The sequence below is a fragment of the Diabrotica undecimpunctata genome, chromosome 5 (assembly GCF_040954645.1).
Source record: "Diabrotica undecimpunctata isolate CICGRU chromosome 5, icDiaUnde3, whole genome shotgun sequence".
Taxonomy (NCBI): Eukaryota; Metazoa; Arthropoda; class Insecta; order Coleoptera; family Chrysomelidae; genus Diabrotica; species Diabrotica undecimpunctata.
Window position 1 is genome coordinate 25,130,253 of NC_092807.1, and position 24,407 is coordinate 25,154,659.

The 24,407-nt window shown below is 32.7% G+C and overlaps 2 protein-coding genes across 2 annotated transcripts in view; one reads left to right on the forward strand and one right to left on the reverse strand.

Annotated features, from left to right (window-relative positions):
• LOC140441197 (CBP80/20-dependent translation initiation factor) overlaps positions 1 to 13,121 on the reverse strand; it is a 31,467-nt gene extending 18,346 nt beyond the window's left edge. The window contains exons 1-3 of the mRNA XM_072531769.1: positions 12,642 to 13,121; positions 8,573 to 8,730; positions 6,371 to 6,561 (exon numbers count right to left, since the gene is read on the reverse strand). Of these exons, the coding sequence (XP_072387870.1) occupies positions 6,371 to 6,561; positions 8,573 to 8,730; positions 12,642 to 12,907 (615 nt within the window). The 5' untranslated portion in view covers positions 12,908 to 13,121. The remainder of the gene's footprint in view (positions 1 to 6,370; positions 6,562 to 8,572; positions 8,731 to 12,641) is intronic.
• Positions 13,122 to 13,213: 92 nt separating this feature from the next.
• Positions 13,214 to 20,967, forward strand: LOC140441198 (coatomer subunit zeta-1-like). Its single transcript, XM_072531771.1, has 5 exons — positions 13,214 to 13,366; positions 14,014 to 14,262; positions 16,612 to 16,745; positions 20,585 to 20,675; positions 20,838 to 20,967. The coding sequence occupies exons 1-5, from the start codon at positions 13,349 to 13,351 to the stop codon at positions 20,883 to 20,885; spliced, it is 540 nt and encodes a 179-aa protein (XP_072387872.1). The 5' UTR covers positions 13,214 to 13,348; the 3' UTR covers positions 20,886 to 20,967.
• Positions 20,968 to 24,407: the final 3,440 nt, after the last annotated feature.

Sequence of the window (24,407 nt, forward strand, 5' to 3'; positions counted from 1 at the left end):
TAACATCGTAATATAATGATGAGCTATCGGGATATCGACCAGTACAAAAAGATACTACATTATCTTTACAATCTGTTTAATCCGAACACTGCTACTACTACTTATAACGGATTATGTACTACATAATACGTTAAAATGAGACAACGCGTAGCTGGTTTTTTCCCAAGCTCACATATACACTGTATATCTATACTACAATGGATATTATTAAATATGCGAAATCTTCTTTTACATAACAGCTCGGTGTATAAACATAAAAGCATAAAAATATGTACCTATATGTCGAATTCTACAGAAAATATCCACTTTTTATGCAAAAAACATTGGTTTTCAAATTTGAGAGCACACTCTTCGGACCAATTTTTGTTGTTCTTTATTACTCACAACTGAAGAAAAAATAGTGCCGCCACCCGGAACGAGGGTAGGGGAGGGCGTCACTTTAAGAGATCATCATTTTTTGTGACTTAATTTTGAGATGAAAGAAATATGTAACTATGCTAGCGATCTAAGAACTAAGTTTTTAACTTAAATTAATTTTCAGAAATTTTTCATTCGCCTTGATTAAGCGACAATAAACGCAACACTTTTTGTGTAACGTGACGGCATTGCCCCAGGCCTAGGGGGTAATGGCGCCACCTACTGAACTGAAATGATGGATAAGACTTCTCTATAAAACATGTTCTAAGCAAATATCTTTATTGAAATTTTATTTGGAAACATAAAAAATAACAGTATAATGAATGATAAATGAAAACATAACCTAAAAACAACCTACTATTCTATTCACAGAAGACACAAACATAATTTTTGGCACTGTCTTTTCCACTGCATTGAGAATGAGCACATTTCGAGCAAAGTGTACAGCGATACCAAAGTTCAGTGTCTTCAAATTTTCCACAAATTAAACATTTCTCCTCATCGGCAAACACAGTGGGTAGGGAGATATCATCATATGAAGCATCATCACAAAGTTTGTCATCATCAAAATCTTCCGACGATGTTTCATCAACATCGAATTTTGGTCTGGTAGTTTTCTTCATTTTCTTTGTTTTTTTATTCTTAGAAAGCTCGTCTTCAGATATAAACGTTCTTCTGTTTTGTTTCAATTTTTTTGATTTTTTTCCAATATTTTTGTTATGTTCGCAATCTGTAAAATTTCGTTTCACTGCTTTCGCTTTTTGCTTCAACTCCCTTTTTTCTTTAGCATCTTGCATGATATCTTTCATTGGTGTTACAAGTCAGGATAATAGAATGTTGCTTTCTATCCTGATCTTTTTGTTTAGGATCGGTCCTGTTAGTTGGCATTGGTGAAATGTCGAGAATGCTTTTTGAAAAATCTACTTTTCTTAACGATGTCCCCGGTTGACTGCGATTAATAATCTCGATAGCAGTAGCAGTTGCAGGACTTTCAGGAGGATTTTCATTAATAGGTGCCTCATTAGTAGAGGTATCATTGAGTTTTTCAGAATTTTCCTCCTTGTCCTCAACAATTATTTGCTCTATGACTGAATGAGCAGGAGCAAAATCTTCTTCACTAAATTTATCTGGTTGAAACGGAAAAATTCCACATGCTTTGAATCCTGCCACTGCCTTTTCAAGGGTAGCAATCCTCAAGTAAGCTTTGCTGAATATCGGAGCAATATCGTATGGAGTGATTTTTTGATGAAAATTTGTTTTCATAAAATTATCACACTCCTTATTGAACGCATTCTTAAGAGGCCCGTAGAAAGATACATCTAAGGGCTGAAGTCTGTGCGAGGAATGGGGTGGAAGCGACACAACGTGAATGTGGTTTGAACGGCAAAAGTCATAACATGGCAAAGAAATATGGGTTCTATGATTAACCATTAACAGAGGGACAGGGTCCTCTTCACTTGACTTAGTGGTTCTCTGGAAATGTTTCAGCCAATCTAAAAATAAATCTTCGTTGGACCACCCATTGTGTGAACATCTATAAATGGCTCCAGGAGGTCCTCCTCGATGCAACAAAGGTGACATCCGTTTCCTTGGATAAATAAACATTGGGGGCGTATATATCCCTGAAGCGCTCATGGAACACACTACAGTGATATTCTTGCCACGCTCCCAACTCGTAACTCCTCCCAATTTATTCTGTCCTCTTGGTACAAGAATTTGTCCCGGTTTTTGTACTGTGGAAATTCCAGTTTCGTCCATATTATGGATACGGTTCGGTGGAAAGTTATATTTAGTCATCTTCTTCTTCTCGTGCCACTCCTAGCGGAGATTGGAAATCATCATGGCCACTGCGACTTTGTTAGCAGCGCGCCTAAAAAGTTCAATCGAACTACACCCGAACCATTCACGTAGATTACGAAGCCACGATATTTTTCTTCTTCCCACACTTCTTTTGCCCTTAATTTTGCCCTGCTTGATATTTCTTAAAAGTTCGTACTTTTCACCTCTCACAATGTGCCCCAAGTATTCCATCTTTCTAGTTTTTATCTCATTTAGAATTTCGCATCTTTTGTCTAAAGTTTGGAGTACTTGCGTGTTAGTGACGCGGTCCATCCATGATATTCTGAGAATGCGCCTATAGCACCACATCTCGAAAGCTTCGATGTTTTTTGTGGTCAACTGTTTTAGTGTCCAAGCCTCTACTCCATACAACAAGGTAGAAAAGACATAACACCGCAGCATTCGTATTCGTAACTTTATGTTGATATCACGATTGCAAAAGAGTTTGCGCATTCTATTAAAGACTGATCTAGCGATTTCTATTCTACATCTAATCTCTTTTGTTTGATCAGTATCGTCTGTGATCCAAGCACCTAGATATTTATAACAGGACACACGCTCAATCGTTGTATTGTCTATTACAAGATTAGCTCTGATGTTCTTTGATTTCGTGATTACCATAAATTTAGTTTTTTTCAAATTAATTTTCAAGCCGTAACTGTTACAGTATATATTGAGACTTTGAACGAGATGTTGTAGTTCTACTAGCGTTCCCGTTAGGAGAACCGTATCGTCAGCATACCTTATATTGTTGATCGTCTCACCATTTATTATCAGACCAAGATCTTCTTCCTCGAGTGCTTGTTCACAAATAGCTTCACTATACAGATTAAATAAAAGTGGCGACAAGATGCATCCCTGCCGGACTCCTCGACGGATTTGAATTTCTTCTGTAAGCCTACCCTCAACCTTCACATTTGCTGTTTGATTCCAATATAGGTTGCATATAATTCGAATATCTCGGCTGTCTATATTTTTCTTTATTAGAATTTGTCTTAGTGGTTCATGTTGTACTTTGTCAAAGGCCTTTTCAAAATCAATAAAGCAGGTGTAAATTTCTTGGTTCATGTCTAAGCATCTCTGTGAGAGAACGTTCATTGCAAACAGAGCCTCCCTTGTACCCAGCCCTTTTCTGAATCGCATCTGAGTGTTACTGATGTCTGCGTCTAATTTCCTATAGATCCTATTATGGATTATTTTCAGGAACAGTTTTAGAGCATGACTCATCAAAGCTATCGTACGATATTCGCTGCATTCCCTTGTATTTGCCTTTTTTGGCAGTAGTATAAAGGTCGAACGGAGCCATTCCCTAGGTATTATTCCAGTTCTATATATTGTGTTAAATAGATCTAGGAGTATTTTAATAGATTCATCTTCCATAAGTTTGAGCAGTTCTACGGGAATTTCATCAGGACCGGGGGCCTTACCACTTTTCGCTTGTTTGATTGCATAATCTATTTCTTCTCTGATTATATCAGGCCCTGTATCATCTGTATATTCGTTTGAGATTTCTTGTCTATCTTTGTCATCAAAAAGTTGTGATATGTATTCTGTCCATCGATTCATTTTTTGTTGTAAATCTGTTATGAGTATACCATCTGTATCTTTGATCTGTCCTGTCTGTGTTGTTCTTCTCCTTCCTGTCATTTCTTTAATCTTTTTGTGTACATTAAAAAAGTCATATTTTCGCTCCAGTTGTTCCAACTCCTGGCATTGCTCACTTAGCCATCTTTCTCTAGCTTCTCTTATTTTCTTTTTTATCAGTTTATCTGTTTCTTTGTATCTTATCGGGTTATTTGTTTTGTGTACCCTTCTTTCACACATCAACTGTAGTATTTCCTCATTCATCCATTCTTTATGTTTCCTTTCTTTCGGTGTTAAATTTTCTCTCCCTGCCAGCATTACGGCATGTTTAATATTCTCCCATTTTTGGTCTATATTATCAGTATTTCTATTCAGTTTCTCTATATTTTGTAAATTTTCTTTGATGTTCACTATTGTTTTCTCTCTTTTTTTTTTTTAGACATAACAGTGTCTAAATTTTTGTAAAACAAATCAACTTCGTATTTATTAAATGCTTTGACCCTGTTCAAGCTAGTCGCTTTCGGTTTTCTTAAACTAACCCATTTAACCAATCTATCCCGGCCAAGTTGGTCTCTTTGTTAGAGTTGTGTTTGATTTGATGTTTTTCAGCCAATTCGAAAGCCAGTCGCCTTAGTTCATTTGTAGTGATGTCATAAAATAGTTTTGATAGGCTAACCACATGCTCTGCTAAGTTTTGTTCTTGTTCTACAGAAAAAACGCATTTCCGACCCAATCTCGGCTTACTACCATCGTTTGCCTTTATACTATCCCTTAATGTTGTCCGGGGTATGCCAAACATTGTAGCTGCTTTTTTTGCAAGACACAATTTTGGCGAACTGCTTCAATAGCATTTTTGAGGTTTTCCTCCTTCCACATAGCCTTTTCTGTTGTTCTTTTACGTAATCGTACCATCTGAAAATCACAAAAAAATGCGTTGTTAACCTTTCATTTCAATAAGAAAATACGGAGCAATATCGTCATGACTGAATTACCCCTCGAGAACAACATGGTGGATATATCACTACATAGTACAAACAATAACCAAACATTTAAAAGCAATCTCACCGAAAAGTATCTAAGGTATCATATTATTAAAGGACATATTCAACAAACCAGTTAAGAACCTTATTAACACACTTACCTCGAGTTAAAAATACGGCAGAAGTAAGTAAAAATATGGAACTATAATGGTTTTACTAATATTCGCACGAACTAACCTTGAAAGCGGCAATAGCTGTGTAGCGTTTTATATTTAATATCTATATAATAGTATAAATTCTGTTTTAAGTTTTGTATTCAGTTGTTTCAAAATATAGATGTTTTTTGTCTCTGTTACATTGTCAGGTAGAAAATTATTCCAGTTAAAACTGGGAAATGAGGACGTTTAAAATAATCAATAAAATGCGTGTTGTTTATCTCGTAGTAAAGACGTATTAACGCTGAGAATATTTTTTTGTCTTTATTTACATTAAAATCCCCCTATTCTCTGTATGTATTGTGAGGTCAAAAATTTCCAGTTACCCAATTTAAAAGTACATATTTCAAGATGTTTTTTTGTCGGTTCATTGCTAAGAACGAGGTCAAGAAGGGTCAAGTGAAATAAGTGAAAATAAGGTAACTTTCAATATATTAATTTTTCCAAGTAAAATAGACATTTTTTTTAAAAAACAATAATTGCTTTCATAACAATTTAAAAATTGTAATATGTATGGTTATGCTGTCAATCTATTTGTTCTTAGTCATCAAAATTAAATGTGACATCTGACAGCTAGCTTTAATTTGTTTTTTTGTTGTGACAATTTTTAATTTGCTTGTATAGAAAAGATGTTTTATAGAAAAGGTTAAACGTTACGATATCTTCACTTATAAAGATATCTTTGATTTCAACAATCTATTTTGGCCAGTGATAAATAACCTAGGAACCATTTTGAAAGATTTTGTATAAATAGCAATCTCCTTTGTAAACAGATAGACATGTAAGTTTTTTTTATTCTGTATTTTGCAACTATTTATATAGTATATTTTTTGTGCCATTTGTATTTTTGATGACTGTTTGAGACAAAAATAAATGTTTGATTTATTTCTCTGATTATTTTTTGTCTTTATTTTAGAAAAATCTCCTAACCTTTTTTGTGTGTTTACTTTTTAGGAAAGTAGAACCCTCCTTTCCTCCAGCAGGAAGTCTTCTCGAAGCGGCGTCCCATTTGAAATAGCTAGAGGTATTTCTTATCTGTCAATTTTATTCATAAAAGGTTCGGAGCCGATTGAAATGTGATACCCTTATGACCAAGTACAAACCTGATGATATAGTTATCGCCAACTATGATTAACAGGCGTTGATTCTTATTTTCATATCGGAACGGCTCCGGCGCGGATACCGATCGTGACTTGACACCTAGTTAAGAATATCAGCCAACACCCGCTTGTAGGTCACATTCAGAAATACTAAAGATACGCGGGGTTGATTCTTCCTAGTTGGCTAGTAGAACTGTTGCTAATATAAATATTTTAAAAATGATAAGTATCTTACCTGAAAAGCAATTTGTTGTAAATCGGAAATTTGTGGGGAGTCCAGGAGCATTTCCAGACAATTTACCAATGGAATTAACATAAAGGTAAATGGTTCGCCATTTACTAGTCGTGCTTTATTATAAAATTCCCCTAACATACGTACACAGTTTCTAAATGCTACCGGATTCGTTTTCTGAAGAACTTTGCCTCCTAAAAAATATTTTATTATTACTACTATACTCCATATGAATAAAAGTAGATAAAATATAAGACAGATTAATTTGAAAAGTTGTTCAATTTTGAACTGGCAACATCAAATAAACATTTATCTTCTATTTTGTGGTTTATGTCAACAAGATTTAATAAAAGCTAAGTTACCTCCTAAGCTCAGAAGGCCGAGGAAAGTTGCTAGAAATATACGGGAATGGAGATTTCTCTGCAACCATGCCAAGATCCACAAAGGATTGTGGAGCCAATTATGATAATGATAAAGATATCACCACCTGTGGTGACCTAAGACGGTGAGTATGAGTTCACCTTCACTTTACACAGTACATACTGGGAGGGGGAAGGTCTCATCTGGAACACCCATGTCCCAATGGTTAAAAGGAAACATCCTATGGGTACATTGGACCATAGAACAGATGCGAATAAGGTATATCCAAATGGATTAAGTGAGAACACGGAATAGAGAAATGACACCATCATGCCCAGAGAATGCACGGAACATGGTAAAAGTATTGCTTAACCGACGCTCCAGAGAATTTGGAAACTCATGGCGATTATAGCCTTGGCCATGGTCGTGCCTGACAGCATTCTGTCACAACTCCTGGGGAATAAAATGAACAAAATGAAAAGACAAAAATACATGGTTCAGAAGAGAACTCAAAAATGAGTGAGTTTTCTTAATCCATAAATAAAAATCTAGCGCGAACAAGCCCGGAGGCGAACACAGTAGTAGACTCGACATCTATCCCAAATTGATTTCAATGACCCCAATTGCAAACAGCAAAGTGTGATTTCTTTGCGTTCCCGAGAATCAAAAACAAACTACGAGGTAAACATTTCAAGAAGCCAGATGAAGCGGCGGTCGAAGCATACAAAAATCTCATTTCTGAGGTACCTATTTTGGATTGGAATAAATACTTTAGATTTTTTCCTTCTATTTGTAGAAAACTTTTAGTGTGCGCTCCATATACACATTAAACAATTTTTATTTTCCATAAAATATGTTCAGGCATTTTGGAAAGCCATTGAGCAAACACTGCATGTAGGGAACCTAGATTAAGATTAGCTCATATATGGCACTGCATGTATTAGACAAGTTCTGAACGGGTATATGAATCAATACAAATTTATTAAACAGTTGAAACTGATGTGAACTCTTCATAAGACAAATACAAAATATGCCATGTATTCATTTGAATACAAAAGTTAAGCCGGTACTCAATTTTTTTCTTTGTCGAAAAAATCTTTTCAATGTATTTTTTGTGTGTTTATATGAGAAAAATAATAAAACCAATCCATGTTTAAATTTTAAACTTTTATTTAAACAAATGTGTATCTGAACAACTGATAAGTAACCTCGTTCACTGATTAGAGAAGTGCAATCTAAAAAAAACGTTAGTTCTAGAAACTCTAACCGTTTTTAGGGATACATATCAAATTTAAGCAGGATGCAGCCATTAGTATATTTTTGACAGCTACATAAAGTTGATGTGTTTTGAAAAATGACACATATGAAGAAAAACGATTTTTTGACAAATAAAAGGGTGAAGGGACCAAAAGAAAAGCTGGATAAATGATATCGGAACAATGGTCATTAGGACTACACTATCAAATTTTGGTTTCCTGAATTTCTTCATTCTCCGTAAATAATAACCAACATAAATTTTCTGGATTGCCTGGACTTACCTAGACTGAAGCAAGAAGAATTTTCTGTAAGTGTAGATGATGAAGATCAGAATACTGAAGTGCTAAGTGTTTTTCGTAGTGATTTACATAACAACAATAAGGACCATAAAAATATATGTTTATAAAATTAGAAACTTTTGAAATTTGGTGTTACATGGTAATAGTACATATTTGCTGAATGGATCAAGTACATAATGAAATAAACGAAAAAAAAAGAGCAATGTTCTTAAAATCCATTTAAATAATTGTTCTGTATTTTGTGCTGATGTATGAGACATGTATTATATTTGACTAACATTACACTTACCTTCAAAATCATTCTGTAATTTTCTTAAAAATAAGAGACGGAAATTCTGGTCATGAACTTCTTGAGATATGAAAGATCTTGACGAGATCATAATAACCAGTTTAGAAGCTAATTCATCATCAATTAAACATCCTTGATACAAGGCATCAAAACTTTTCCTATTAAATATATTTACAAATTAGTAAAAATCATTAAACTTAAATTTTTAGTCAAATTACTTAGATTCCTTTTAAGTGAATAGAGTGAATACAATTTCCATCACTAAACTTGAATCATCTCTCTCTTTTGAGACTTAACTTTAGACAAGTTACATGATGTTTGGTTTGGTTCATATCATATTAAAATTCCAATACTGATTCAGACATATACAAATTTCAAAAGGCACACAATGGCTATAAATAGCACAGGTACTCAAAAAGAACTATCAGTGAGTGGAAGACAGTTATAACTGTTATCACATCATCTTTGATAATGTCTGCCACTTTGATATAGTTTTAAAGATCAGCATAAAAAGGTATATGAAATTACTAATGTTCTAAGATTATCAAAGGAACATGTTGGTCACATTTTGTATCAGGAATCAAACATGAAAAAGTTTTGACCATTTAGATTAAAAGAAAAAAACTTTTTACCTCAATATATTACAATGGTGGAAATATGGATTCAATAATATATATGTAGAACTTTGTGTGATAAGTTCTTGGAAGAAAAAGAAGACACAGAATAAAACATTTTTCAACAAAAAAATGTAAAAAAGGGGATCTGCTACTGGTGTAGGGTACAAAGGATTACATAACAATTTTTTTAAATCAAAAATGTTCAAAGTAGAACAATAAATTAAGTTTTCCTGAACATTCCTAAACAGTATGATATAAAAACTAAACACTGAAACACAAAATCTATGATAAAATGGTAATTCTCCAATAATTGTCAAAACAATGCCAGTTATTAGACAAAACGCAAATATTAATGTGCATGTTAATTGCAATGAAAATGTGGCACAAATAATAGCAGCAAAAAATTAAAGAAAACAGGTCGCAGCTTCACAAGAATGTAGGCTTAAGTCAAAATTTGATGAAATGGACTTATTAATGCAGATCTACTAAAAGTCAAAATATCTATCGCGTGAACAAAGACCTATTACGTTAATAATAATAGTCGCAAAGAGATGGCACTAAGTGTCCATATTTGTTTGGCGCGAATGGAGATAAAATACTTAACATTTTCGTATGAATACAGTCCAAAGTTAGTTACACCGCAGACTATGAAGCAATTCTGTGTTTACTTCTCGTCAAGAACGACCGTTCTTATATTTACGACTAGTTTGTGTGAAATTTTTCTCTAAAATAAGGACCCATTTTAATTCGGTCTACATCCATGCGAAATTATGGAATATTGTTTAGTTAGAACAATGGTGAGTCAGTGTTCATGAGATATTTGTTAAGGGTTAATGATAGAATAACAAAATCAGTCTATGTTCATACAAAATATGAATTACTTTTGTGGTATATTATGATGATGTTTAATTTTCTGTGTTATATGAAAATAAAGGTTACATTGATTATATAAATATATTTTGTTACTTAAATGATTGTGTTGTTCCAGAATGTCAAAGAGGGTTGTGTTCTTAGTCTCACTGCTAGAAAAAATATTACAAAACAAAAATCAGTGATTCAAGAAGATGAAGAATAATTAAAAGAATTTTCATCTAGCGACAGCGTAGCCGACATGGATTACACTTAGGATCAGGATTATTTATCGAACATTTAAATGACGACATGCCCCAACCAATTAAGATACAAGATAAGAAATTACCTATAAAACGAAAGTCACACCTGATGAATGGATTAGAAATAAGGTGAAGCAAGAAATAATGGAAAAGAATATGTAACTAAGTAAAAAAAAAATGAGACCGATGAGAAAAGTGGGAAGACTGTGTACAGATAAATGTAAATTACAAAGTACTAGTAAAGTTACAGAGGAATAAAAGCAGACAATTTTTGAGGGATGTTATGACTTACTAGATTTTATATCTTTTAATATGACACTTATTGAACCGAAATATCAATATAAGAAAGGAACAAGACAACCAAATACGACATTCTTTACAAATAGCGGTACGATACGAATCCGTGTATGTAAGACATTCTTCTTCTTCTTATCCACACTAGATATTTCTGATAGGGCTGTACGAACGTTAAGGATAAATCACGCAAAAAGCAAAGATATTCTTGGTATACTGTTTGATGATTTATGTGGAAAACATAAGAATTATTATCATGTTGATGAGAATATAAAGCAAAGTACTCGCAACTTCATTAATAATATACCGAGAATTGAAAGCCACTATTGTAGAGCTGACTCTAAAAAATAATAAATTGGTGGTGGAAAATCACTTTTAGATATATACAGAGATTATGTTACAGAAAAGGAAGAGAACAAGGAAGCTTACCTTAATTATGTTATGTTCAACAAAATATTCCAAAAAGAATTTAATATTGGTTATTTCCAACCAAATAAAGACCAATGCGAAGAGTGTATGTCTTTTAAAAAAAAAGACAAAAAAAAATAAAGATAAATTATCAGCTGAAAACGATCCATCACTTGTTGTCTGTGTTTATTATCTGCAAGCGTCTATGTCATGTCAGCGAGATGAAGTATCAAATTTTTATTATGTATCAAAATTAAACATGTATAATTTTACAATATTTAATTTTAAAATCTAAAGATGTGTCATCTTATGTTTGGCATGAGGGTGAAACCAATAGAGACAATGAGATTGGTACCTGCATCTTTAACTACTTACAGAGTCTACAAACTACAGTAACAGATTAGCAGAAAATTAATATTATTTTCTTCTCAGACAATTGTTGTAGGCAACAGAAAAACTGATTCTTAATCCCCCTATACATGTACACTGTGAAAAAGTTGCCTTACATTAACACAATTATACATAAATTCCTCATAAAGGGACATACCCAGAATGAGGGCGATTGAGCATATTCTGTAATTCAAAGAAGTATGGAAAATCTTTAAAGTCAGGCCCAATATACACACCTGACCAATATATTTCAATTATCAGAAATGCTTAAAAGTCGAGTGCTCCATACAAAGTTTTTGAAATGTCTTCCACAAGTTTTTTGACTTGAAGTCTCTAGCCCCAGATATTGGTAGTAATTTTTTTACAACTACAGAGAATGAAACCTTAAAGCTAAACGATATAAAATAATACACGTAACTGGTGATGATGAGGGTTATTTTTTTTATAAGACCTCATTTGTCCATCAAGAATACAAAGTAGTTAAAGTGCCAACTGGTAATAAGACATCAAAAGCTTTTAATCTAACTTATACCTTGAAAAATATTTATACAAAAAAACACTATCACCGCTAAAAAGAAAAGTAGATTATTGCATTTGATTCAAAAAGATGTTATTCCTGGATACTATCGACCATTTTACGAAAGCTTATAATTTTAGTATTATTAAAAAACAGGGTATAAAATAATAAACGATTTCATTTAATTGGTCTTTTATTGTTTGACTTCTGACAGACCTTTTATTGATCACTGACTCTGTTTTGCATATTGGAGCGATAGGTAAGACTCACTTTTAAAAAGATAATAATGGTAATATTACGTTATACAGTATATAAAAAATAGCCCTATTAATAAAGTTGAAGTAAATGTTTCTCAGGAAAAAAGGACTCAACTCTAATAGGGGTTAACAAAATGATAAAATTTAACTATTTTTAGACTTAAGTCAGCTTGAGAGGTATTTTAAAATGTCTCTCCTCTAAAATTGTCTTTTTTGACTTAAGCCTATGTTCTTGAAAAGCAGTGAGGTGATTTGCATAAGGAATAGATGTAAACAGAAAAGTAGAAATACAACAAATTATCGTCATAGAACTAATAAATTCATGTCCTGATAGTCGCCAAGGACCCTACAAGATGTTAACAAGTGGTTGAACAAATAAAGAATACTTTGTCTCAGTATTTTAAGGATTTGTTAAAACTGAGAATATATTGGAATTAGGCAGCATGCTAAATTATGTTTTCCATAAATACTTACTCCACTTCTTCACTACTTTTACAGTCTTGTTTCCAATTTTCCAATATATATTTAAGTTTTTGGTTAAACTTTATACCATCATCAGACGTATTGAGCTCTTTAACTCTGTTAATAATATCTTTGTATTCAGAAGAATCAGTAAATAGAGACTCATCAGTAACGGAAGGAATATTTGGTTTAGCTACAGTTATATTACCTGGAGGCACAGGGTTATTCTGATTTTTATTGATATTTAGCCATCCTCTACCTCTGCCGCCTTTAGACATTTTACAGTAATTTAGGAATATATGGTAGAGTGAATTTTAAAAATTGTAGATTCTGCGTTTTGGACAGTATAAAAGTGAAAAATAGAATAACCCAAAGGAGATAAACCTATTTAGGCATTAACCTAACTTTCTTTCTATTTGACGAAATTCAATCTAACATCAACATCACATCCATCATATTTAACTTCTTAAAACACACAGCAACACTTCACAGGACACAGAAATACACAGAGAAGCATTCTCGTAGACACAGACACCACAGATAATATAACAATTACAGACATACGGTCAATCAGTCAAACATCAAAAACTGTCAAAATAAATGGCTAATGGCATCTGTCATGGAAGTTAACAATTAATTGATAAGTTAACCTGTTTTTTTTTTATTTTTTTGATATAAACCCATCTACATAATAATATATAATTAAAATAGGCTAGGAAATGGAGGGAATGCTATGGGTGAGAATATAACATTGATTTTTTTAATCCTAAAGATATGAGAAAACATAACCAGGGAGACATTTTTGAACATTTAAATGCTCCTTTAACCATTATACAAATAATATAATTATTATTATTTATATTATACAACATAATCTCAAAACAGTTTTCATACACATAATAGATCCGTCTTAATTTAATTTTTTGTTTTTTTTTTCTTAACTTAATCACCATATTAGTTTGTGTTTTATACCTATCTTAATGTCTCATATGTTTCAAATAAACATTTCACTTCACTAAAGTTCAATTTTCCAAGCTAATTACCAAAGAATATAGACGCGTATGCGTCGATATACTTTGTAACTACTATGATTAATGGATGACTAATATTATCAACTTGAACATGTAATACTTATGAGATATTGTCAATATCAATATGAATAACAGAACAGTCTCATTATTGATGATTTTAATAAACAGCTTTCATGGTTTGAATTTTCTACTTGATTGGAAGGATAATTTTAATTGAGAACTAATTGTGAATGTCAAAACATAATTTTTGAAAAATTGATGTATGAATCACCCGCAAACTATCCTGGTCTATGATGGTTAACAGAGGTTTTCTATATATGTATCTGCAGTAATAGTATACTTTGGGGTTTTAGGAACCAACCTTATATACTGTAAAAGGTATTTTAATAATGGATTGCACAGGTGACAGAGTATTGGCCAAATACTATGATAAAAATGTATTTCCTACATCCAAAGAACAAAGGGCATTTGAGAAAAACTTATTTAGTAAAACCTTCAAAAATCCAGAGGGGGAAATTATCAATGTAAATGGTTTAACTTGTGTTTATAAAAGTAATGTTGAACTGCTTTTTTATGTTATAGGAAGTTCTCAAGAAAATGAGGTAAGATGTTAAAGGTATAATGACACATCAAATTAATTGAGCAGTAGCATATCAATTGATAAAGAGCCTTAAAAAATTGTAATGGGGTAGACTATGAAATAATTTCAAAGTAAGGGATGACTGTAGTTTACTTTATTACCAATTTTGCTGAATGATACATTTATGACTTGACATTAGCAATGTTATGTTTGGTTATAGAGGTATATTAAAAAAAATGAGAAAATTAAATAACAATTCAATCAGCAAAAAGACAAGATTTATCAAATATTACTTCTATACAGATGTAAAATTAAATGGTAAATGACATTATTCATTTCCAGAAGAGTGTGAATGTGTTTTTGACTAAGCAGTGGTCACATTAGATAAATTCTGTTCAACTTAGAATATTCCACATCAAAGAAGTTGGTGGGCACTAGAGTGGCAGGTTGGGGGATGTTTTGGGGTAGCATTCATTTTTAATAGATACTATCCACCCACACATTCCATTCAACTGTCCATCCTAAAATTATATCCTTAATTTGCCTAACTATATTTAAGTAACTTTGCAGTAGATTAGGCTAACATGGTCCTTTGATGCCAAATTTTTGATAAAAGAGACATAATTATAAATTTAATGTATGCTGCTTGAAAAAAAGCAAAAAACTCTCAGGTATTGAGTTGTACCAGTACTAAACTTTGTAAGAAACTTTTTATATTCAATTTAAAATATACAGTATATATGATTCTAATGTTAAACTAAAATTATACAGAATATCATTAAAAAATTACAATCATTAATTTTTCAATAATCTACATTAATACTTAAACATATGATATACACTAAGACATACCTAATTTCAATTATGAGGACACACAAGTTTAAATTCTGTACTATTGGAAGTATGCTATCTTAAAGACAGCTTTGTACACTAATGTTATGCCACTAGTTTGAATCTAACACTGCAATGTGCCTTCTAACTTTGTAACTACATCCAAATTTTAAAGGTAGACTAGTTTGGCAATTCCTTCTCCACATTTGAATGACCTGGTTTATGAGTTTTATTATAATTCTGATAAATAAGTTATGTTAAGTTCTGATAAAAGAAGTTAAATGTGTTTATATAATCTTATTTTGTTCAAATTTGTGTTTTAAAGAAAGCAACATTTTTTAAATAAGTTAGGTTATAAATTATGTGTTATTGTGTGGAAGTGACAAACTTTTTAACTAAAGGAATGTTTATTTCAAAGCCTGCCTAAATTATTTTTTCAATGGCTCGATATTTTCATGAATTTTAGTAAAAGTAAATATTTTAGTTTAGAGATCATGCACATTATGTTTAAAAATCTTTAGATTCGTAATATGAAGTATAATTGATAATATTTAAAAGACTTAAGGCAATATCAAATTGATTATTGCAGGCATAATTGGTAGCATAAAAATTTATATGAAAAAGTTCAAAGTCTATGCTGTGGAATATTGAAGCTTATTTTACTTAAAAGTTCCAGACATTGAATTAAGTTATTTAATAATTTTTAAAAAATAACAGAATCAAACTGAATTTGTCTGTTATAAAGTGTTGTTAGATTTAATCTATCTAAAATTACTTTTTTGTCTATATTTGCCACTGGAATTCCCATTTTGTAACCGCAATACCTAAGAAACTTATTCTGAACTTTCTTAATGGAATTGATTAAAAAAGCATATTGGATCAAAATTGATGCGTATTGATGGAAATAGGTCATACCATATTTTGCCGTGGTACACTCATAGACATACAAATAGACTAGGTAAGGCTCGGGCTGGTCTGTGAATAGAGGTGAAACAACAATATTCTTTTTAAGTGGTCTAGCTATCTTTGTCTGTGCGTGATCTACCAAATCTACTGTCTGTGCGTGATCTATGCGCATGATCTACCAAACTAATATAGGTGGGATTAATGGAACGCTGGAGGAGAGGTGTATTTGTTATGCTAGGTGATCTAGGTATTAAAGAGTGAGAGGTATACCATCAATTGAGCTTCACGTTTCATTATTTTACTTACTGTGCTTAGTCTATTTTTATTATGTTGATAGGTACACATTATCATTAGTAAGTATTACCAATAGGTATTGAACTTTAATAGCTCTGTTTAAGATATTTTTGTTGATTGTGGTGGTGTCATTAGCAAATATTCAGATTTCACTAGTTTTTATAGTAGAATAATTGATATGATTTTTTAAGTATTACAGCAGCCATTCATCCTCTTTTAATGTTTACAGAGCATATCCAAACTAAAATATTTACTCTAATTGAAATTTATACTGATATCAATTGATTTGTTTAAGAATAAATTCCTTTTTTGTATGTTTAACGCACAAAACTCATTTTAGCTTATGCTTGTGAGTGTTTTAAATTGTTTATATGACACAATTAACCAGATCCTAAAGAAAAATATGGAAAGGAAAGCACTCTTAGATTCATTAGATATTGTGATGTTAGCTGTGGATGAAATTTGTGATGAAGGGTAAGTTAATTATATCAGTATTATGTTCTTTTATTGAAACTTGTTTACATATGAAATATTTCACACAACATATGTATATGTATATCTTTTTAAAGCCAGGTTTCTCGAAAACATGTGTTTCTTAAAATAAGTTTTATTTATAGTACAAAAGATATTTCAAAATAAAACTTTTTACAGGTGAAACTTTATGAAATTAAACTACTTGAAGAATTTTTTTGTTTATTTATTTTTCCAAAATGGCGGATCTGAAAATGGCTGCTTGAATTCGTCCAATTTATTGGTTAGTGTCATCATTCCTTAGAAACGAATCATTTGAAAGCAGAAAACAAAATGGTTTTATATTCTGTATCGAATTGGCTATGGTCGGTACTACAATGAAACATTTTTACAAAACAAAAATAAAATGGCGGCGTTTTGAATTTTTCGACCGTTTTGTTTCACATTTATTTTTTATAACTTTTTTAAATAACAATGAATATTATTTTTGCTTGTAGTACCACCATAGAGAGACAGTTCTAAAGAGTGAAATGCCGTTTGGTTCATGTTGATAAGTGCAATTGGAAATAGGAGTGACACTTAGTTGAAAAAACGTGGTTCCGAGAAAAGCCAATTAAAGTAAAGAGCTACCGTCACCCGGCCCGCTTGAGTGGCCTGAGTAACCGCTTGGAGCGCATAGCTAACTTCTCTTCTTAACCTACTTCAAAGTCGCGCGGGTCTTCGTGACCAATTCTATACTATTTATAGAGTATTTTCTAGTAATTTTTGAAAAAATTTCCATTTTTTGAAAATTATTTGGATGAACCTGGCTTAACATATTTATTTTACTAGTTAGTAACAATTTTGCGATGGTTGTATCTTCATAGCCGCAAAAGAGATAACTCAAAAAGGTATAGCCGGGAAAACTATAATAATCTGTAGAGATAGCAAAAAGCGCTACTAACCTTGAATAGACCACATGTCACATCAGGGTTAGTAATGGAGTGTCACTAGTCACTAACTCGAGCTTCGGATGGTAATACCATCATCCTGAGGTGAGTTAAAGGACACAACAGGAATAAAGGCAAGCAGGTCATTGCTGACCAATTAGCTAGGGAGGTGGCATGCCTAAGACTCTTAGGACCTGGGGATCTTTTTGGTTGGTCAACTACAACAATCGCGGAAATTGTTAAATGTCATTCCCACACGGAAACCGTGAAAAGATTGGAAGAAGGGCAAGGATGTAGACTTGCCAAGGTAACACTAAAGCTATGGTTTGTTAGAACAGTGAGCGACGCATAACTCACAGTCAGTCGAACGCCACGCACGTTCGTCAAAATCAAAGGAATGGTTCTCTTATGTTAACGGTTTGTTAGGTTCTGCTTAGTTGCGGCGCGCTGCAGATCGATAGCAGTGTATGTCGAAGATGAGCGCTGGAATCAATTGCGATTTGATTTGGACGCAAACGTTCAGCTGAGCTCACATCGTATACATCTATACCGAAATTTTAATTGTATTTTTCTATAGTTATTATTATTGTCAAACACCACAGACTGGGACTAGTAGACACACGTCTATGCAGGAAGTGTGAATAAGAAACGAAACTGTAGAGAATGTCCTATGTGAATTCCCGGAATCGTTAATACGAGAGTACGCGTTCGGCAAGTCCTGGCCTACACCTGCCCATATAAGGAAGGTGTCCCTGGTGACTTGTCCACCTTTCTAGAAATGGCAGGATGGACAGCGAGCTAAGGACGACAGCTCCCTGGGAGGATGCACAATGGGTCAATTGTGGCCTAAGTGCTGTGGAACTTAAACTCGCCCTTGCTACTCTACAGATACACAACAGTTTGAGATCATTGTTTTTGTACTACAGACATTAAGTTTTAATTTTCATCATCTTCTTCTTTTTTGTTGGTTATTGACAAATTAATCCTCCTCCTCCTCAATCTTTTCTTCTTCGTAAGGATGTAGTGGCGTCATGTAATTTGTTTGATTATTTCTCTCCAATTATCTCTTTCCTGTGCGTGTTGTTTTGCTTCGAAGACAGATTAAGACGTTTGATAAATTAATATATCTATGGAATGTTGTCACTGCATCTTTTATGCGGTAGTCCTACCGATTGGTGACCTATTTCTTGTGATTTTGACCACACGGGTCTCCCCGATTCTGATTATGTGGTTATTTCATTCTTTTTTCTGTTTAGATTCCATTCGTTTATACACTACGTATTTTCTGTAATTCTTCTCAGTACTCTCATCTCTGCCGCTTCTAGTAGTCTTTGTGTTGTGGCTGTATCGGGTCTCGTTTCTGATACATATGTCATTATTGGTCTTACACTGGCTTTATAAATGTTTGACTTCATCTCAGTGTTAATATGTCGGTTATTTGCTCTTTATACTTGATCTATCACTTCTTTGTCCAGGTCTCCATATCTGGACATTGTAATTCGAAGGTACTTTATTTCCATTACTTGTTCAATAATAATGCCACGAATCTCATTGCTTCTGTGCTGATTACTATTGTTTCAGTTTTCCGAGTTGAGACTGTGATATTACATTATTTTGCTCTTGTGTTAAATACGTGGACCAGTCTTTGCAGACTATCTTCATCTTGGGCTATCAATATAGCATCGCCTGCGTAATAGAGTATTTTAACTTCTTTGTTTCCCATTCTGTATCCTCTGCGTTTGTTGACACTTTTAATGATTTCAGTCATGATTAAATTGAAGAGCGTAGAGCTCAATGAGCCCCCCCTGTCTTATTCCGCTGCCTATGTCTATAGGTTATGTAAGTTGTCTATCTATGCTGACTTTCATTTTGCTGTTTTGGTAGATGTTATCAAAAGTTTTTATGATATCTAGGGTTTTAAAAAGTTTTAATTCTCATTACGAAATTGTGTGCCCAGAATGTTTTACTCAATGCTTCTCATGAAATCAGTTTGACAATTGATCAGTAATTAAACGATATCAATGCAAACGTGAAGTTAAATGTGTCGATAGCAATTAAAGTAAATTGTATACTCACGCTTAATCAAGCCATTAAGAGCGATGCTGGGAATGTTTATATTCCACTATGCATCAACAATTTGCCCATATAAATTACCATCATTCTTGTACTCATTGCGTCGAGTAAGGATGATAAATATACGAAAACGGTTGCGTTTCGATTTAATTTGAGTCTCTTACCACTCCCTAATACGTGTTTCTGGGTCTACCCGTCATCTATCGACACATTTAACTTCATCTTTCCTCACTAGATGTTTCTAGTAGCATACTCTGGTAATTATTTTTTCTATAATTGCCAGAGTAGTCGGTGCGTTTTGATATGGTTTGAGTCTTCTTACAAACTCTCTCTGATGACGGGTAGACCCAGAAACACGTGTTAGGGAGTGGTAAGAAACATTTTCGTATATCAATGCAAACAACTATTGCTAGAATTTCTCAAATTGTTGCTTTGATTGAGGATATTGTACAATGGCATTATTCTTCATCGATCCTGCTGTATTATTACTACTGCTGCTACTAGATATCTGCGGCGGGCAAGCATTTTTTCAGTAACACATATGAACCCATTTTTTTTTGAGAAAGGGCTACATATGTAACATAGTTACTCTTTAATAAATATTCTTAATGGGAGGAGACTAAAATTAATGAAGTGATGAAAATCGAGTGTTACTTCAAAGTGAAGTCAAAGCATAAATTGGATCATTTATGCTATCCATAGTACAAAATTAAAGAACAAACTGTAGACAACTTAAAAAGGTCGTTGTCTTTTGAGTACTGTAGTAAAAAGATGAAGAAGATGCTTTTATTATGTTCATAAAAAAATTTATCAAATTCATTTGTGACTTTTTTTTTTCAGGATAATGATAGCCGCAGACTCGAATTCAGTTATATCTAGAATAGCTCTCCGAAACGATGATATTCAAATCGGAGAACAAACTGTAGCCCAGGTAACTACTGCGATACATTCTTTGTTTTGGTAGGATATATAAACTGTAAAAATAGTGTTTTTTTGTTAAATTTATACATTACTACAGTTGTAAAGATAGCAGTATTTTTGTATTTGTGTACGAATTATATTTTAAATATTGAACAAATAAATTTATTTATAGGTGTTTCAATCTGCCAAAGAACAGCTGAAATGGTCATTTTTAAAGTAAGAGATATATTTTAATACAAAAAACAATGTTAAATGTTACACATTTATTTCATATTATAAAAATAAATTTATTGTTCCTGAAACCTGTTTCGATATAATGTTAGTTACATTTGTTAATCAACTTCAACAATTTCAACTAAAGACAGTTTTACATTATGCTATTTTCATGCTAGGCAAGAGCCATGCAAGACAGATCATGGAAGTGCGCATGCCCACGGGCTATTTCCATGCAATTCCTGTGCTAGACGAAAAATTAGAACATGTTCTATTTTTCATGCTATTTTCTTGCAATTTATCGTTAAAATTCACGTTGCCAACATAACAATTTATAATAGATTACAGAATAAAACATAACCTTATCTCATCTCTATCTTTAGCGTATATCATAAATTGCCCTACACATAATGGGAATAAATTGAGATATAGCTGATTCTGATACTCTAAAATTGTACATTAGAGATCGAAACGTTTCACCAGTTGCCAGATACCTTAAAGATATAATTAATTTTGTCCTTGATGGAATGCACTGGCGAAAATTGGTATCTGTTTTCTGAATTAAGGGATTAATTTTTTCCAGGAGCTTAAGGAAAGTGGACTCGTTCATTCGAAGAAAGTTTTTAAAACTTTGAAGGTCTCTAGCATCCAAGAACTCTTGGGGTAACTTCAAATTTCCCAGTCCTGCATTCAACCAAGGTTTGACCCAGCATTTTCTAGGTTTTCTTTTTTTATTATTTTTCATGATTGTTGCTACAACAGCAATATTCAACAATAACAATGTTTTCTTTTCTTTGGTTGACATCCTTCACCCTTTTAATAACCATAAATAGTGTATATTTATTTATTATATTATTTATTTTAGTACTTAATTATATTTATTTAAAATAAAATAACCTCAAATTGATAAATATTTTCTCTGTTGGCAACAATGTAAGTGGGATCTAAAATTGCACAGAAATATCTCTGATGTAAAAAGGTCAAGCTAGGCAAGAGATGTGCCATGCAAGACGGACTTGCATAGCATGAGACTTGCATAGCCTAGATGTAAAGCTGCCTTAATGTTACTAAAAAATGCTTGCTTACGACAGTAACTATATTTTGTTTTCCACAAGGAAAATTAATTTCTTGTAGTCGGCTGTATACCATAAATCGCAAACATTTTAATTAACCCTCGAATTTATACAACCGATTGATGACAACGTAACAATCAAAGGAAAGGATAAATTCAAATACCTGGGGTTTATAATCACGAAAAAGGCAACAACAGAGGAAGAAATTACACAAAGATTAGGACAAACAAGAACAGCAATCCGACAACTTAACTCAGTATGGTGGGATAGACACCTAAATATGAAGACAAAAACGCAGATTTATAAAACAAGAAAAACAGCATTAAGATAATAGCAACAGAGATGGAATGCCTGCGAAGATGCTGCAGAGTAACAAGAATGGATAGGAGAAGTAATGACGAAATAAAGCAAAGAACATCAATAGAAACAGACATACTAACATATATAGAACAAAAAAGACTAAAGTGGTATGGACATGTAAGAAGAGCTAGTGACAGCAGATGGATAAAAAGAATAACCGAATGGAGCCCCATAGGAAGGAGGAAAAGAGGACGACCCCGAAAATCCTGGAGGAACGAAGTAGACGACGCCATGAGTAAGAGAGGACTAAACGATGGAGAATGGAACAACAGAGAGAGATGGAAACGGTTGAGCGAGGGAAGGCAGTGAATACTGTAGAATCCCTAAATATATATATATATATATATATATATATATATATATATATATATATATATATATATATATATATATATATATATATATATATATATATATATATATATATTTATACAACCGCCTTGAGGTGGACTTGGACCAAAGTCATATTAAATGAACGGGTGAAATTCTGGTTGCATACCTACTTAAAACTGTTTCGTGGATGGCTTGTTTTATATGATAGCAATGTCCGTAGTTTCATATCTGTCACAGAGCAGCCGAGGCGGTTAGTTATATGGGAACAATTAGTAGTATTGAGTGAAAAAATTATTTGGCGCGAATACACATTTTTATTCAAATAAGTACTTGTTTGTGGAACGCTAAGTGAAGCAGAAAAAATTATAGGTGAGTAGCTAAATGCCTCTATTACGCATTTTTTATCTAATTTGAGTTGAATCAATTTCGATATTTTCGGAAACTGGAACAAAACCATGAAGTGGATATATCCAGGAGTGGCTAGTATACCTGTTGAATACAAAGCATGTTGTGTTCGTGTGTATCAAGGTATAAAAAAATGCTTATTAAAAGCTTAAAACTTTTATTTTAAAGAAGATCTTTTCGGATTGAATCATTCCATCATCAGTTTAATAAAAAGTTGTTAAAAACATTGTTTGGCCACAGAAAAACATTGGAAGAACATCAGTAATAAAAACAATCCTCATGGAATTTACAAAGGTAAATGTAATAGACTGTTAACTTCGTTAATTAATAAAAACTAAAAATGGGGGCATCTTACATGACCCCCAGAGCTGGTGAGATTTTATCGACTTACATTACCTCTGATCTGTTACAATAAAACCGATGATCACCCGTCACCAGTTTAGCACAACAGTTTGAACTATGTTTTCTAAAACACTAAATAATAATACTTGTATCGGCATGTAAGTAGTATTTATTGGTTATTTATTTATTTAATTTCAATTTACTAGATTGTTTTTATCGCTTAATTTTACTTTTTGTTTTATCATTTCTAAATCATATTTAATAATCACAGACATATAACATTGGCATAATTGCTGTATTTTGTTTACTAGACAGCACCTTAATACGGGTTTTATAATTTCAGCATTTAGTTTACCATGTACCTTAAGACCTGAAGATGCATAGCAAATTATAGTATGCGAAACCGGTCGTTGGTGGTAGAATAAACTGATTATGAGTAAGTATTATTCTTATTTCTTTTTACCTATTTTAAATGGACTCAAACAGGCAACATATTCAAGAATTAATAATAATCAAGTCAGTTTTTCATGTGATTTTGATTGAAATCTTAAATAAATATTCGAAAAGAAGCCATTTTCATTGCCAGCGCTAATAATTATAAGTCTTCGTTCTTTGGAAATAGGTTAAAACATTCCTGATTCGAATGATTTTAAGATTCTAAATGATTATGGAAAGAATGGATAAATATTCCATCCATGAAAACTATAGGCCACTTTTCTGCACGATAGCGTTTTATAAATCCCAAAAAATTAATTCCAGATTCCAGTAAGATCCTAAGAAGGTATCCATTGAATTCTGACAGGCAACGTTTACGTTGGACCTTTGCGAAGTCTCCATCAGCTTAGCGTATTTCGCAGTGTTTAGTACACCACACAGGGGCAGCGTAGGTTACCACCGACTGGAAAACTCTATTTAGCACCTTTCTTTTGGTGCTTCCTGGGCCTCCAATGTTTGGCATCAGCCGTATCAATGCCTCCAGATTTCGGTTCGCCTTCTCTACTGTCTTTTGGATTATT